This window comes from Symphalangus syndactylus, chromosome 14 (genome assembly GCF_028878055.3).
Source record: "Symphalangus syndactylus isolate Jambi chromosome 14, NHGRI_mSymSyn1-v2.1_pri, whole genome shotgun sequence".
NCBI classification, from domain to species: domain Eukaryota; kingdom Metazoa; phylum Chordata; class Mammalia; order Primates; family Hylobatidae; genus Symphalangus; species Symphalangus syndactylus.
Genome location: NC_072436.2, coordinates 41146936 through 41163591, shown reverse-complemented (window position 1 = coordinate 41163591; position 16656 = coordinate 41146936). Strand labels below are relative to the sequence as shown.

Below are 16656 nucleotides of genomic sequence, written 5' to 3'. Positions count from 1 at the left end.
TGTAACTTGAGTTTTCTAGCTGACTAAATAGAAGTCAGGAAACATATCTCAAGCCTTGCTTAAAAACTTTCCACAAAGCATGGGCCCTCAATAAATAAACAGAAGGAAAAAAAATTAGTCCAAAAAGTAACACATAAATGAAAAGTTTAACTGTTTTCATGGAAAAGAAATAGAGTTCCATTCAACTCCTATTTTAAGTAAAAAGACGCCACAAAACTCTACTAAGTACATAAAACCAATGACAAAATTTACTTTAATTTAGTATTATGGTTATTTAAGGAAGATAATCTGGTAATAGAGAAGAAATTGAATTATAAAGAAATATGGAAACTAAGGGAAATAAAGATACACTAAGAAAAATGACCCCAAAATACTGGTTTTCCTAGTTTAACCAAATCAGCTCTTGTCCTTTTAGGACTCTGCCAATAAAGACATGTTGCATTTTTATAACCATTAGCAAACATAAGGATTCCACTTCTTGGCATTTACACCAAGGACTAAATAAAATTTATCAAGAATCAAAAGCTCTTTACCTCTGACAAAAGAAAGTGAATGAAAGTACAGAGAATCTTCAAGCCATCTCCCATAAGCTTTTTTCAATAAATTATTGACATTAAGCTTATTTACCTGTGTTCTCCTGCCTCCCTTAAGTGTACACCCAACCTAAAACTCAGAGGCATATGAGCATGTGATGAGGTACACTTGGATTTATATAAGTCAGCCCACTGCAGGACACAATGTAAGCATCAAGTCTCCTACGGCTTTGCACCTTATTCAATCAAAATCAAGCACAGCACATTCAAGGTCGTTGGTCTGAGGACTTCGAGCACCTCAACTCCCCACATAGCTAATGCCTCAGGTCACTCTGCCAGCAAAAAACCATCTGCTGCTCCCCAGTTGTGTCCCCTCTGGTGAAATATGACTTGGCTGCTATAGAGTCAGAGACCCACACAGTTCTGGGAGCCACTTCGGGTCACCTGCCTTCCCTTAGTACCAGCCTTGCCTGTCGAGTGGGGCTAAGAACACGCTAAGAACATGCACAGCCAAGCGCACAGGTTGGGGGGGTGGGGGGGGGTGGGGTGTCATCCAAAGCTGCTGGGTTCGAGTCTTGGCCTCATTGCTGGCTGACATATTACTCACTTGGTGTTTCCTTGTCTGAAAATCACACCAACCGCATAAGGAAGGGAATGCCTGCAAACTGCTTACAGCAGTGCCTAAGGCCCGTGGCTCACTTAATAAACGGCAGCTTTTACTGCCACCACCACAGAGCCACATTATTATTTAAATGAAAACATAAAAAGCCACTTTTCAAATTAGCAAATGTTTTTTTTTTAATTTCCAAGTAATCTGGGTAGGCCCTTCACCACTTCTTCCTACATTTAGTCCCTTTGCTAATCCACAGCCAACAAAGGTGGGCAGAGAAGGGAAAGGCCAACTCAAACAACCAGGACCCCTGTGAAGCCACAGTGGTGCATCTGGTGGGAAAAGGGTCCGGGATGCCAGGCTCCTGGCCACCTGCCTGATTCCCTAGTGGCAGATGGCTGATGGGAATAGAGAAGCTCCAAGGAGCAGAGGATGCTGACTGACGCTAGGCATCTCTGAGCAGCCCCTGGCACTCCCTGTGCACAGAGCTCTCCAACCCTGCGGCCAGCACAAACCCTAGGAAGATCCAGCAGCTCCTTCTCCTTCCTCCTGCTTCTCAGCTGAGTGTCCTGGACAAGTTACACGAATCCTTCAAGTGTAAAATGTGGACATGAATAGCACCTACCTCCAAGGACTGTGGGGAGGGTGAGATGAGGAGCCTCTAAAGTGCTCTCTGCACAGTGTATGGCACTGAAAAAGTACTTGGGAAATGGGAGCCTTGGTTTGACGTTACGATTATTCTTCATACTCCACCACAATCCAAATGAATGATGTATAACTGTGAATCACTGTGGCACAAATGGCTTATAATTTAGGAGGACTCAGACCTTCGGGTGGGTGGTGAGGGTGAAGGAGGCACTGGAGCACACTCTGTCTTCTTCCCTGCAGCCTGCCTCTTTCCCCGCTCTCTCCCTCTCATGAGCACATGCTAACTCAGGCCCCTGCCACTCTTGGCCACGAGTCAGCTGCTCAGGAGACGGGGGAGGAAGTTCTATCCTTTCCTCGTGTCCCTCCGGATAGTTGTGACTACGTGGGGTTGCCCTTGAGGAGTGAACTTGGAGAAAGAAGGAAAGGATTCAAAGAGGAAAGAAGATGCCTTCACGGGCTGCTGGGGGATCTCTTCTGGGCTCTTGGGGTTAGGCTGCTTCTTAAAACTCATGTTTGTCAGAACAAAGGATCAAAGTCATCAGTGGACCATGAGAACCATTACAGTGTTGGGATGCTAATGCTGGCTGGGGGCTACTAAGTTGCAGAATCCAAACTTCAGTGCTGAACACAAGACCTATTACACAGTTATTAAGGTTGGCTTTCTGGGATGGCTATCACAATTTCTGTCCTGATTTACATTTTACAACGCAGCAAGACAGAAACATTTCCCAGCCTCTAAGCAACTAGATGGGCTAAAAACCCCACCTGGGAGAAACCAGGACCCTCCATTCCAGGTGCCCCTGTCCTGGAGCTGCCCAGTGACCCCAGGGGCTGGCAGGACCCAACTTAAAAGTGCTAAGTCATGCTGACGATGACCACGGAACGGCCTCAAGGCCAGACCTACCTTGGGAACAAGGTACTGCTGATCGGTGCAGGCCAGGACGTAGGCCTCGGCCCGGCCCAGCTCACTCTGGGGGAAATGGGCATTCACCTCGTCTCCATCAAAGTCGGCATTATAGGCCTTGCAGTTGGCATAGTGGAGCCGCAGCACTTTCTCTTCAGGCAGGATGCGGGCACGGTGGGCCTGGATGGAGGGTCTGTGCAGGGTGGGCTGTCGGTTCAGTAGCAGAATGTCCCCATTCTTCACATGCCGGCACACCTGGGAACAGAGTGGACAGGTGGGTGATCAGTGCAAAGGTCAGTATCACCACGGCTCTTTCCAAGTGCTCACCTCAACTTGACCAAGGTGTGGCTTCTGTCTCACGTTCTAGTCAACTAAATGCAAGGGGAATTTTTCATCTAGAGCAAAACCCTGGAAATCTCTGAGAAATACATCCTAGGCCCTTCTGGTCCTGGCCCTTTACAACCTTGATCCTGGCTCTAGGCTCAGAAGTATAAGGAACAAATAAGACCACAGGTCTTTGTCTTCTTCAGAAATGCATAGTCCTCCCAGGTTCCTGGATTCCTCTGAAAACTAATCCAAAGAAAGAAATGGATAAGACTCCTGAAGACATAACCATAACAAAATGAAGACATAACCACAAAACCACTGGGTTTGAAAGGCATTGGCAGACTCTCGAATCCCTCCCGCCCCCAATGATCACATGTGAATACATTATTCTAAACAGAAATTCTACATTTCACAAAAATTTTGCCCAGCTTCATATAGCAGAGCCAGAACAGGGTTCTTAGTTCAATGCCTTCAGAGAACACTTTATTGCACTTCAAAAATTAAGAGCTGTAAATTGTCATAGTCTTTTGGGAACAGAGTTTGAAAATAGCTATTAGAACACTTAAAACACATTTCCTGTTGGCTCTTCAAGAAAAAAAAAAAGCACCCACACAAGGTTAGATGAGTATGTATGTTTGTGTAGCAGCATTTAGAGGCAAAAACTAGAAATAACCTGACTGCCCCATAGAAGGGGCAATAGTATATCCACACTATGGAATATTATGCAGTGATGAACAAGGATAAGGTAAATGTATAGAAGGCCTGAAGTGATGGCAATAATGTATTACAGCAAAGAAAAAAAAACCCAAGTGGCATGTGACATGATGAAAAAAAAAAATTTAAAAACCAACCCAGCTTCTGCGTGTGTGTGTGTGTGTGTGTGTGTGTGTGTGTGTGTGTGTGTGTGTGTGTGTGTGTGTCTATGGGAAAGGGGTGGTTGGATCCTCACTAGGCTGTACATTTTTCTGAGACAGCGTCTCTCTCTGTTGCCAGGCTGGAGTATAGTGGTACAATCATGGCTCACTGCAGCTTCAACCTCCTAGCCTCAAACGAGCTTCCCGCCTTGGCCTCCCAAAGTGCTGGAATTACAGGCATGAGTCACCACACTCATCTACTTTCCTACATCTTAGCATTGTTCTTCCTATAATGAATATGTGATGCTTCTGTAAATTTTAAAAAAGATCTTCACTTATTTTTAAAGAAAGAAATATTGAACAAGTGCTATGCTCACTGTGAGAGAGAAAACAGAAAATACAGACAATTTTAAAGATAAGAATTTAAAAATCACAAGTAATTGTACCCCTCTAAGATGACCACTGCTCATACTTTTCCCCCCTTATAAATATCTGGCTGGTCATGTCCTTCTGACAGACATCTCTCTCACAAAGCTGACTCTCCCATACCACCTATTAAGACCCTTACCATCCTTATCTTCAATTATATTAACTACTGGGCCTCCTAAACACTGAACATCAAGTGACACCTTAAAAGACAAATGCATGAAGGTAACTGCCACCCCATGCATTCTGAAGGGCTCCTCTAGTACAAAGGAATTATGGAGACTTGGTGAAATCTCTGCCACCCCAAATCTCCTCTAAATCACAACAGATAGCAGGTAGGAGAAAACAATAAATTATTGGAAGTCTAGTTTCTTCTTATGTTGCCCACATTTATGAAACTGCGTTAGAAAGTTCATTAAAGAGAGAGGCTAGAAGTAATTAAGAGATACTCCCCAAAACTCTCTCCCTGATTCCTGTTCAGTGAGGTTAAAAGTTCTCTCTCTCTAGCTCAGAGAAGCAGGGAGCAAAACCCTCAAGTGCTACAAAGCAATCCTAAAATTACCTAGCATGCAGTCTCTCTTTTTGCTCCCAAAGGAATTCAAACCTTCCCCTCCCCATTGCCAAGTCCCATGTTTCCAAGGAGACCTAAACTCTGAGGGTTCCCATGAGAATCTGCCCAGGGCACTGGCCGCTGTCTGACTGCGTCATATAAGCTGAGGTCTTCTTTCTTTAGTCTCTCAAGGGAGAAACTGCCTAGAACTGTGGCCCAAGCCCAAAAAGCCAGGCTGGGCCTAGGATTTGAGTCTTGAAAATTTGAGACATCCTCCAGCATAAGCAAACTCACCACAGCTGGGAAGGTACACAGGCCAGTCTGGTAGGCACTGGCCAATCCAAACAGAAGCCCTGGAGCATAGGGTATTCCCCTTGCCAACCCTTGTCTCTAAATAAATACTGCAGTGAAAATTAGCGTGCCCCAGTGCCCCCAGGGTCAGAATTTTCAGAGGCAGGCTTGGAGCCAAAGGCCTGCTTCTGGCAGGCTGCTGAGCAGGGCAATGAGCCTTGGCTCTCTGGGCCATTCCCTCTTTTATTTACAAGGCCCAGGGGATGCGGCAGAGCTTTCATACTTCACAGGGGAAATGGGTCCTTTTGGCCTTTCCTCTCCTCACCTAGCCTGTGGTTCCTCCTCGGACGAGACCTCAGTGTTTCCTTCCCAATCAACCCCACACAGCCCCTTCAGCCTTGCCCTGACCCATATGCAACACATTAACCAAAGTCTTCAAAAATTACAGGCCAGGAGCAGTGGCTCATGCCTGTAATCCCAGAACTTCGGGAGGCTGAGGAGGGCAGATCTCTTGAGCCTAGGAGTTGGAAACCAGCCTTGGCAACATGGTGAAACCCCATGTCTACAGAAAATACACAAACTAGCCACACTTGTGGTCCCAGCTACCAGGAGGCTGAGTCAGAGGATCACCTGAGCCCAGGAGGTGGAGGCTGAAGTAAGCTGTGATTGTAGCACTGCACTTTAGCCAGGGAGACAGAGTGAGACCTTGTCTCAAAAAAAAAAAAAAAAAAAAAAAGAAAAAAGAAATCACAGGTTTTGAGGGTAGCAGACTACAGTCCTCAGGCTGGCCACCTGGTTCTATAAATAAAGTTTTATTGGAACACAGCCATGCCTATTTGTGTACTACCTGTGGCTGCTTTGGTATTAGGCGGCAGAGCTGAGCAGTTACAGCAGAGCCTGCATGGCCCAGGACCACAGAAATATTTATTATCTGACCCCAGAGGAATGAGGGCTTGCTAAGGCCTGAGAGAACAGCAAGAGTTTGCTGCCTTCAGTCCCCTCTTTAGCCCTGAGGCTGGCCCCAGCACCTGGCTCACAGTTGCTTCCTGATGACCCCAAACTCTCCACTTGCCCTGCACATTCCCCTCAAACTTGTTTCTTCTTGGGCATTATGTGCTTAAAGTCACTGTCCGTCACTGCTGTTCCCTATGGCGTCTACCACACCCCTCCGCAACAGCAATACATTTATATGCTCACTTCCTAGTGGTTCCCCCACCATGCTGTCAACTCCAGGGTGGCGAGGATCCGTCCGCGGGGACTGCAAAGTGCTAGCATGCAGGGGGCGTCAGTACTGCCTCATCCCTCACCCCTTCTCCTAGTCTCTCTCTCTCCTTTCCTACTGTGAGTCTGTTTCACATGTTTGACCTGAGTTAAATGTAAGTGAAGTGAAACACACCTTGCTTCTTTTTGCATTGCTCACACGGTGCCTAGCAAAACGCCAGGCACTTAGGAAAGGCAGATCGATTCTATGAACCTGAATACAAACCTTACTTTGTGCACTAGAGAAGAACAAAAGAGGTGACTTTATCTCTATGTTTGCATGTGCCCTGTCACCAAAGGAGAATACAGTAATACAGGTGGTGTATTACTGCTGTCCCTCAGGACGGCGGTGAGAACGAGAGGAAGCAAGACGGCCTGTGATGAGCAGTGATGGGCACCACCGCAAGGCCAGGGGCATTTCCTTTTCCTCTCGGTTCCTCCAAACTTCCTTCAAGGCTGATGCAACTTTGCAGAGCTGAACTCAGTGTTAAAGAAGGGCAGGTCAGCCATGGGTATGGGTGGGCAGAGGGCAAGGAGAGGCCTGCCTGCTGTGCAGGTGGGTGAGGAAAATCCAGGAAGTCACACGTTGACTCCGGTAGTCACGTGTGGGTTACATCCAAGTTGAATCCATTTCCCTCCAACAACTGCTGCCACTGTTGCCTAGTTAGGGGTCATCTGCTACTCCCCTCCCAGCAGGAATGGCTATTATGTGACAGAGCCACAGAGCTGTCACCTGCTGATTTCATGCACTCAGCAACATTGTTAATCGATCATGTGCTCCTTCCAGTGGAACTCGATAGAGCCTCAGGATTCCCTACCACAGCACTATGGGCTGGCATTAGCAATTGCCCAAAATGGAAACATTAGTTATAACCTGTCATTTGTTAGTTATCACTGGCACAGAGCACTCTCTTCCTAAGAGTGGCTCTCAAACATCAGCATGCAGAAGAACCCTCTGGAAAGCATGGTAAAGAAAAGATTCCGAACTCTATTCTCAGAGATTCAAATTCAGTAGAGGTCGGGGGATGTGCATTGCTCACAAGCTCCAGGGATGCTGCTGATGCTGGTCTGGGGACTGCCCTTTGAGTAGTCCTGTTTAAGGGCAGCCATTCTTCTGGCCGGGGACTACAGGTGAATCTAAAAAGCCACCCACGTGTCGGGGAGCTTCCTCTTGGGGATAGGCTCCTGTGTCAGTGCTCACTGGAGCCATGCCTGATGGCCACCAATCACCAGGATCCAAACAGGAGCTGGATGGGTCCCTGACCAAAGCTGCCCTTACTCACAATTTTTGTCCCCTGGGGCTTAGGTGCCCCCGTGGCTGGGGTCAGGAGCTGCTTGGCCACGGCCTCTCGCTGGGTCATGTCCACAGCGCTCAGGGCTGTGCGGCTGCCGTCCTCACTGATGACCATGGAGGCTCCTGGGTGCACATTGGGGCCGTTGATGACTGCTTGCCTAAGTTCCTGAACATTCCACGGGGTAACTGGCTGCGGGTAGGTCAGTTTTGTGGTAAACACCTGGAAATGAGGAATGGAGGTAGAAATTCAGGGAAGAGAGAAAAAAAGGTCTCATGGACCCCAAATCTGTCTCAATACGCTGTCTTTTCCACCCAAGATGTGGAGGAGCTGTCTGACTTGGCCAAGAAGGTCTTCCAGTGAGCAAAGTAACATCCTGCCTGTCTTCTGCTACTCCCTTAATGGTATAGAGACTAGGTCTCCTTTTCTATCAGTTAGTCTGAGGAGAATAATTTAAGCGCAGCAGTTTATATAATTTTTTTTTTTTTTTTTTTGAGATGGAGTTTCGCTCTTGTTGCCCAGGCTGGAGTGCAATGGCGCAATCTCGGCTCACCACAATCTCCGCCTCCTGGGTTCAAGCAATTCTCCTGCCTCAGCCTCCCGTGTAGCTGGGATTACAGGCACGCACTACCACACCTGGCTAATTCTGTATTTTTAGTAGAGACGGGGTTTCTCCATGCTGGTCAGGCTGGTAGAGAACTCCCAACCTCAGCTGATCTGCCCGCCTCGGCTGCCCAAAGTGCTGGGATTACGGGCGTGAGCCACCACGCCTGGCCAATATTTTTAACCCACTCTAAAACTTCATTTTCTTATCTGCCAATAAATTCAAAGTTCCCAAAGGTGGCATGGGGCACTTGCTTGAGACAGGTGGCAAATGCCATGATATCCCTCATCCACCCTAGCAGACATCACTAATGGATCATGGCGCTGTCCCTGAGCCCAGACGTGGCATCGGAATATCTCAACTCCACAGTTCTGGTAGCCATTACAATCAAGGTGGTACTTGAGATGAAACTGACGCATTCCTCTGATACCTAAGAAAATGCAGTGTGCTGTGTTTAAAGCTAGGCCTGGGATACGCTCCAAGTAAAACAAGTTCCCTGTTAAATGAGTTTTTGAGCTACTGAATATTATAAACCTCTAATGCTTCCAAATGTACACAAATACACCAGAGGCTCTGAGATGTCCTACATAAAGGAACTTGTCTAGCTTTGTACAGGTCCCGCGCAGCAGCACTTTCTCAGAAGGCTCCTGGGGCTACCCCGGCCCCTGCGTTCCTCAGCCTGAGCCTGCTCTACTGCTGCTGATGCACTTACCACCCATCACCGTTCAATAGAGCATATATATACTTGTTCATCTATTTACTGTCTGTCTCCACCCCTGGACACTGCTTTATATGGGAGCACACTAGTCTGTGCTTCACTGCTGGTCTCTAGCTCCTTGCTCCTGTGGCACCTGTCAACAGTGCTCTATGGGAAGCATGTGATCCAAGGGGCCAGAGGCAGTTCTATCCACTCTAATCTTCCCAGCTATCCTGTAAGGAATACCTATGCCCCAGGCCACCATGGCCCTGAGACTTGCGGCAGTCTGCAGGTGGGCAGAGAAATGACTTCGGGGTCTCTCCTCCAGGGACAAGCCACTACCAAACAAACCCAGATCTAAGAAAGAGAACCCAGCACCCTAGAGGACAGAAGAGGCAGCACAAAAGGTCTCTCACGGAGCTGGGGATACTGTAGGCGCTATGAAGTCAAGGCCAACAAGGGTGGCCCCTGCCCTCTGTCCAGAGAGGGAAACCAAAAGTCGCTACGTCTCCTCGGGGCCTCAGATTTGGGAATGTCACCACTGGACTTCGCAAAGCTGGTCCTCACCACACGATCCAGCTTTTGGATGCAAGGACTATGGTTCCCAGGAGGCAGTAGGCACAGGACTGGGCCTTCTCAGACTGCTGTCTCCTGACACATCACGCCTTTGTCCAGGAAACCCAAGTGTGCCACAAAGAGATGAGGCCATGGGGACACAGGATGATCGGAAACACTTCAGCGCTGCTCATCACCAGTCCCCAGAGAGGGGTGGAGGGGGTGGCGTGCAAGGAAATGAGGCTCTCCACGGAGGGAAATTAAACCACCCTCACATTACTGACCTAGAGGCCGGCCCATTAAGGAGGAAGCTGATTAAAGGCTGCTGCTGCTGAGCACCATGGTGTGAAGTGCTAAGGATGTGAGAAGATGAAGCTGGCTCCCGGAGGGGGTCGGGGGGAGAGCACTAACAGGTGAACCTCAAGCTGCTGACCCTGAGAAGTGAAACAGGGCCTGGGCAACATGCACACGCCTCTCTCCGGGACTCACTCCCTTTCCTCTTCCCAGTAACATGGGGTACACATTTCTTTTTTTTTTTTTCTTTTTTTTGAGACGGAGTCTCGCTCTGTCACCCAGGCTGGAGTGCAGTGGCGCAATCTTGGCTCACTTCAAGCTCCGCCTCCCGGGTTCACGCCATTCTCCTGCCTCAGCCTCTCCATGGGTACACATTTCTGATGCCTGGAAAGTACACAGGGCTGATAACTGATATGCCCCATGCCCTCTTCCTCTCCCCTGTCATGTATTCAATTTGGTAAGGAAGGTCAAAAGATGAGGCTGAGGTGGGCAGGAGGAAGCTTTGTGGGCGGGGATGTGGAACACCCCACATTCAGCTCCCTGGTGCTGACTTGTGGGTAGAAGGTGTCTGTAAGCCTGGCAAGGAGTGAGAGCAATGCCATCATGCAGCTTCCAGTCACCTCCTTGTGGGCTGTCCAGGAAGAGGCAGAAGCTAGTTCCGCCCAAGCCAGTATAATCTGCTGCACATCCTGTCCCCAGCCCTCTGCGGCATTCTTGTCTGCCACTCACGGGAAGCAAATGAGCCCTACTCACACACACACACACACACACACACACACACACACACACACACACACAAACACACACACACACACACCATGGGAATTCCAATTTCGTTGGTGTTGATGTACATGTCTGGGCAGATGACTGAGCGCGCAGCGTAGTCCACTCGCTTTCCCATCATGTGTTTTCGGAACAGGCCTTCTTTCTTCTCCAGGATCTTTATGGGAGAAAAAAGGCCATAAAAAACATTCAACAAGAATTCCAGTAGGCTTATTAGTTTCTTGTTTCAATACACAATGTTTATTCTTTATCTTCTGTAGCTAGCAATGGGAATCCAGTTTTTTGCTCACCTGCCTAATGCCTGGGTACTTGTCCATCATTAGTTTGTCCATCTCGCTATCAAACACAATATTGACGTGGCTCTGAAGGCGAATCCAAATGTTGTAAAGTTTGTCTGTGAGGGACTGGCCTGGAAGTACACTCAAAAAGGATTGGTCAGTAGCAATCAAAGAGTCTTTTTCCTGGAAGATAAAAAACCAAGAAAACAGGGATGGTGAAAAAAAGCTCCAATAGGCCTGGCTTGATTTAATTTTTCCTTCTTACCCTGGCTCTGATAACTATGCACTCTGGAGTTTATCTCCTCTGAACCTGACAGATCAGAGACAAACATGCTAATAAATCAATCTTGTAGGTACATGTCGATAAGACATATCAGTACTGTTACATATTTACCAGCCTGTCTCTTTCTAGTAGTAAGATGAACTCAAAATTTATAAGCACGCTCCTTCCTTAAGGCATTTTTGCTGAAATCCCTTAATACGCAATTCCTAAAGAAAGAAAACTAGGAAGTCCTTCCCACATCAGTACATTTCTTATGAAGTTCTGTCATCTTGCCAGATAACCAGTTCTCATATGCAGTTTCAGTTTTATTTATGGCTTTGAAAAACTTGATCCAAACCAATTACAAACATGCAGGTGGAACAATTTTTAAAAAGGAACTAGGTTTGCCATATGATATTCTATGTCTTCAATTAAGATGTGGGTCTCCAACTGAGCTATATCAAGTTACTGGCTGATTGCCAAGTCTCACTGGAACATTTAACCAATCCTTTTTTTAATATTTTTGCCCCTAGCCCCGTCTCCTCCTCTCCCACTCCCTACCCAGGGGACAGAAATACACAGAAGCCTTCAGCTGGCTTAGAGCACCACCTATTGATACTGTCTAGCCACCTACTGGCCCCATCGGCTGGGTATGACACAAGGAGACAGATGGTCCCATGTCTTCCAGTGTGGGCAGATAAGAGAAGAAACCAGTCAGTGTCTTGAGGTGGGAGGGTGAGGGTGGGTGAAGATTCAGGAAACGAGAATGTCATGAAAACCCAGTAGTGATGAAGTGGGCTTGTCCTCAAACCTGAGGAACACAGGAATCTTCTTTAGTTCTAGGGAAAATAGATGTATTCTACATAAAACACTCAGGGTCCCCTTCTGGCTAGAGTCCCGGAGGGAGATACAGTCGCCTGCATGATGACCCGGCCCTGTTAGCCCAACTCACTGCTCATGGCATTACCTGGTTCAGGATCAGTGATTGTGAAATGAGTGAGAACTTGTCTCACTGGCGTAGCCCCAGTGCCTACACAGTGCCTGGCAAGGGCTGCCATGAGGATGGAACACAGAGAGTAAGGGGAAAGAAAAAACATGTCCTGTCAATCACAAGGAAAGAGGGCACTGGGACATAGGAATCAGAGGATGCTATTTGCCCCTCAGAGGCCAAGCATTTATTTGACAAATGGGATGACCAATTATTTATTTATTTATTTATTTATTTTTTTTAATTATTGAGATGGGGTCTAACTCTGTCACCCGGGCTAGAGTGCAGTGGTGCGATCATGGCTCACTGCAGCCTCAACTTCCCTGGCTCCAGCGATTCTCCCACCTCAGCCACCTGAGCAGCTGGCACCATAGGCGTGAACCACCACACCCAGCTATTTTTTGTATTTTTGGTAGAGACGGGATTTCGCCATGTTGCCCACCTGGTCTAAAACTCCTGGGCTCAAGTGAACCTCCTGCCTTGGCCTCCCAAAGTGCTGGGATTACAGGCGTGAGCTATCATGCCTGGCCAGGCTGCCCGATTTTTAAGGGACATCAAACTAAGATTCTCAACCCTGGTCACTGGGTACAGTTATCCCATGGTCTTTCCTTGGAAACTGCACTAAGGCATGCAGATGGTCGATGTCTCTTACACTAAGGAGTTTTTAAAAGCACACCAATGCTGGCCGATCAGGAAACAAGCAAAACCACAGAAAGCCCCAAGTGTAACCTGCAGCATAAGTGTCCAGGAGACAGTGGCGCCACCTTGTGATGGGCCCGGCAGACAACGGGACTGTTGCAGTGGCTGGAGTCTGAGAACCCGGACTGTCTACCCAAGGCTGCCTATTTGCATCCAGAGAGTACTTTAAAGCTGGGAAGGATCTTGATGACCTCAGCAAGCTTCCTGGGTGCCCAATTCACCTTTGTACCCACTGAAGATCTACTACTTAACCCGGCACACAGAAGGGGCTCAGGAAATGTTAGTTGAAACTGTCCTATTCTGAGAGGAATTTCCACTCTGCAATACTGCCTTCCTGACCCCAATGCTGGAGACATTAACGTGTCCAAAATAGAGCTGGCGACATGAGCTCTAGTACTGTGACCCAGAAGGGACACTCTTAGAGCTTAAGGGAAGCAGGCTATTCTTTCTAGAGCTGCTGAGAGCTGGTAGCCCGGAACAGCCTAGGTATGAAATCTCACCACAAATCACATGCATTTTATAGCAGACACTAGTATAAGGAAGTGACTCAACTAGGGTCACCTGGCATGGTCGTTTGGTGCAGAACCCAGACCAGAACCCAGACCTTTCCATTCTCAGACCCATGTGTGTCCCCCTAATGTTCCTAGGTGCCCCCTAAGCCCAGAGCTCACACTAAGGCTGCCGCCAGCTGCACAGAACATTACAGGAAGCATCTCCCGGTACCCAGTGTCTACATCCACATCGCACAGAGTTAGCACTAAGCGTGTGTGCTCATCACATCAGCACCAGAGCAGCCCTGACCTCATCTGTAGTGGGTGCGGCCACTTCCTCTGGCAGCTTCTGTTCTTGGGCCATCAATGCCAGAAGTTTTTGAATCAGAATTACATCCTTCATGACAGCCTGCAAGTTCACCGTCTGGCCATTGGTAAACATCTGGTCTCCTAGGCGACTGACTGGGCGATACCTGCAGGGCGACATACAGAATAAACGAATGTTTAGTGTGAGGAAAGGATCATGTTCTTCAGCCTCTCACCCATATCTACTGTAGGGAGCACACCCCACCACGCTCAAAACAACCAACCTTCCCAACCAACATTCCAGCTGGGTGTGGTGGCTCAAGCCTATAATCCCAGCACTTTGGGAAGCCATGGCAGGCGGATCACTGGAGGTCAGGAGTTCGAGACCAGCCTGGCCAACATGGTGAAACCCCATCTCTATGTAAAATACAAAAATTATTTGGGTGTGGTGGTACGTGCCTGTAGTCCCAGCTACTCGGAAGGCTGAGGTAGGAGAATCACTTGAACCCAGGAGGCAGAGGTTGCAGTAAGCCAAGGTCATGCCACTGCACTCCAGCCTGGGAGACAGTGCAAGACTCCGTTTCAAAACAACTAAACAAAAACAACCAACATTGCTATCGCGTTCACAACAAACGGGAAGGAAAGCAAGCCCTCCCACCACCTGCACCTGGAGCGGAACTGCAGCTTTGTCTCTCAGTGCCCTTGGCCCTTTCATCTCTCTTAGAGGTCACGTTTCAGTTCCTTAGTACGCTTTTTTTCAGGTGAAATAAGTTAATTACAGGGTATTACCTTGAGGGCGGCACCACCAAGAAATCTAGAAAGAACACACTGGGATTGAATCTGGACTCCATAACATCATCATCCATTCCCGAAAAAAGGTAGTTCAGAAAGAATCCTGCATTGGAAAGAAAGAAACCAAGGAGACCATTTAAATCTATCACTAAGGGCAGGGGAGGACAACCATAAAAATATTACTGAGTGAGGAAAAAAACAGAATACAAGATAATATGTAGAGTTAAGGTCACAGTTTTCTTTTTTGAGAAAAGGTGTCACTCCTGTCGCCCAGGCTGCTGTGCAGTGGTGAGATCATGACTCACTGCAGCCTTGACCTCCCAGGCTTAGGCAATTCTGCCACCTCAGCCTTCCAAGTAGTTGGGACTACAGGTGCGTGCTATCATGTCCAGCTAAGTTTTGTATTTTTTTTTTTAAGAGATGAGGTTTTGCTTGGTTGCCCAGGCTGGTCTCGAACTCCTGGGATCAACTGATCCACCTGCCTCAGCCTCCCGTATTGCTGTGATTGGAGGCATGAGCCAATGTGCCTGGCCTCATTTTTCTTTATAAAAACAAAAAATAGCCTCTGTGTACATGACGGTTTGTATGCAGGAGATATGACAGCATAAAAATGGGTACTACAGGGACAATAGCTCTTAACCCAGGGACTGAGATGGGCAAGGATGGGGAAGAAACTTCACTTGTTTTTAATCACCCTCCTGGACTATTAAAACACACAGACATCACACACATCATTATTACTTTGATCTTCCTAAAAAATATGTTGAATAAAAAAAATTTTTTTTAAGTTAGCCTCCTCCCACCCCTAACAGGTACTGCCAAGAAAGGATCTTCTGTGGATCAAAGCTTTATTTCAGGTTTCTGGTTACTTTAAAAAATGCCTAGAGAAAAAGATTAAAATGTGCTAGGGCCTGCCACAGAAGCAATCATACTAACTCCAGTGTATTTTTTTTTTTTTTTTGATACCTCTTTAACAACGTGTTCATTTGTAAGTGCTTATTACACATACTCTCACAAGGGCTTGAATATACTGCGTAGGTTTTGTTATACACTCAAAAGGAAAGAAGGATTTCCCTTATAGTAAAGTCCCAATTTAAATAAGACAAGAGTTCATTCTTTGATTCACAGAAGGACACAGCATTTTACTTACGGGCATTTAAAATAAGTTACACTGAACCTTCTAAAAATATGCCAACCTGTATTAAGCGAGGCCCACCAGGAGTTGTCATTTGATAACCAGGCTCAGCTGTAATAATTGTCAAGTTTTTCGTGCTGGGTATGACCTCCCCTGCTCTATGATATCTCGATGTCAATGTGCCCTGAAGACTGCCCCAAACCTCTGGATCAGTTCCAGGAGGGAGCTACAGTCATTACAACTTAAAAGAAGTAATAAGGCAGGGTTAATGAGTCCAGGAAATAACAGCCTAGAGAAGATCAAGGCTATTTCTTTAGACTGATACAGCACCTTCATTCTTCCACAGGGCAGAAAGGTGTTCGCAGGCACTGGTGGGTGTTAAGTATCCTCATTTTCCCGTCTGAGCTTCCTCAATTCCTGGAGCCAAGGAGGAGAATCAAAGTGCAATAAATCAGTAACAGGTACTCTTTCTGCAATGGGATTTATCAATTCTTTATCCCCAAGCCTGCAACTTGACCACAAAAATCAATCTCTACGGTAGCATATTATCAGGCCTGGATTCCCTCTGGTCCTTAATCTCATTTCTATGGTAATAAAAACCATATGGCTATTGTATAAAACCTAAAAAAAAAAAAAAAAAAAAAGCAAAGTAAAAGAAAACATTACCCATAATCCTATCACATGAACAACTCCTATCGCTTTTATATATTGTTTCCCAGGCCTTTTTGTCTATACAAGTATTTTACACAACTGTAATCTTCAGTGTGGATTTATTTTTGTGCTACTTTGCCCTTTTAGTATCATCTCATCAGCATTTCTGCACGTTGCTATGTAGCTTTTGCCTGATCACCATTTTTCATGGCTATGTGATATTCCATCAAGGATGATTCCTAATTCACTTAACCATATTCTCATAATTGGACATCTGGATTGATTTCCAAATTTTGCTGTTATAAGTAACATTATAATAAATATCTTTATCTACCTGGTTTTTACCAGAAAAGTTCACATAAGTTGAATTATGGATAAATAAGTATTTTTATGGGTAAATATATACTGACTTCTTTTTACAAATAT

General features: G+C 46.7%; 1 protein-coding gene across 2 annotated transcripts in view; it reads right to left on the bottom strand.

Moving 5' to 3' along the window:
• Positions 1–16656, bottom strand: part of LOC129461651 (DNA-directed RNA polymerase I subunit RPA1-like) — a 66534-nt gene that overhangs the window by 44908 nt on the left and 4970 nt on the right. For both annotated transcript variants that reach the window (XM_055240877.2, XM_055240878.2), the window contains exons 2-8: positions 15910–15996; positions 14442–14547; positions 13657–13819; positions 10919–11089; positions 10663–10785; positions 7687–7917; positions 2696–2950 (exon numbers count right to left, since the gene is read on the bottom strand). In XM_055240877.2, coding sequence (XP_055096852.1) covers positions 2696–2950; positions 7687–7917; positions 10663–10785; positions 10919–11089; positions 13657–13819; positions 14442–14518 — 1020 coding nt within the window. In that variant the 5' untranslated portion in view covers positions 14519–14547; positions 15910–15996. The remainder of the gene's footprint in view (positions 1–2695; positions 2951–7686; positions 7918–10662; positions 10786–10918; positions 11090–13656; positions 13820–14441; positions 14548–15909; positions 15997–16656) is intronic.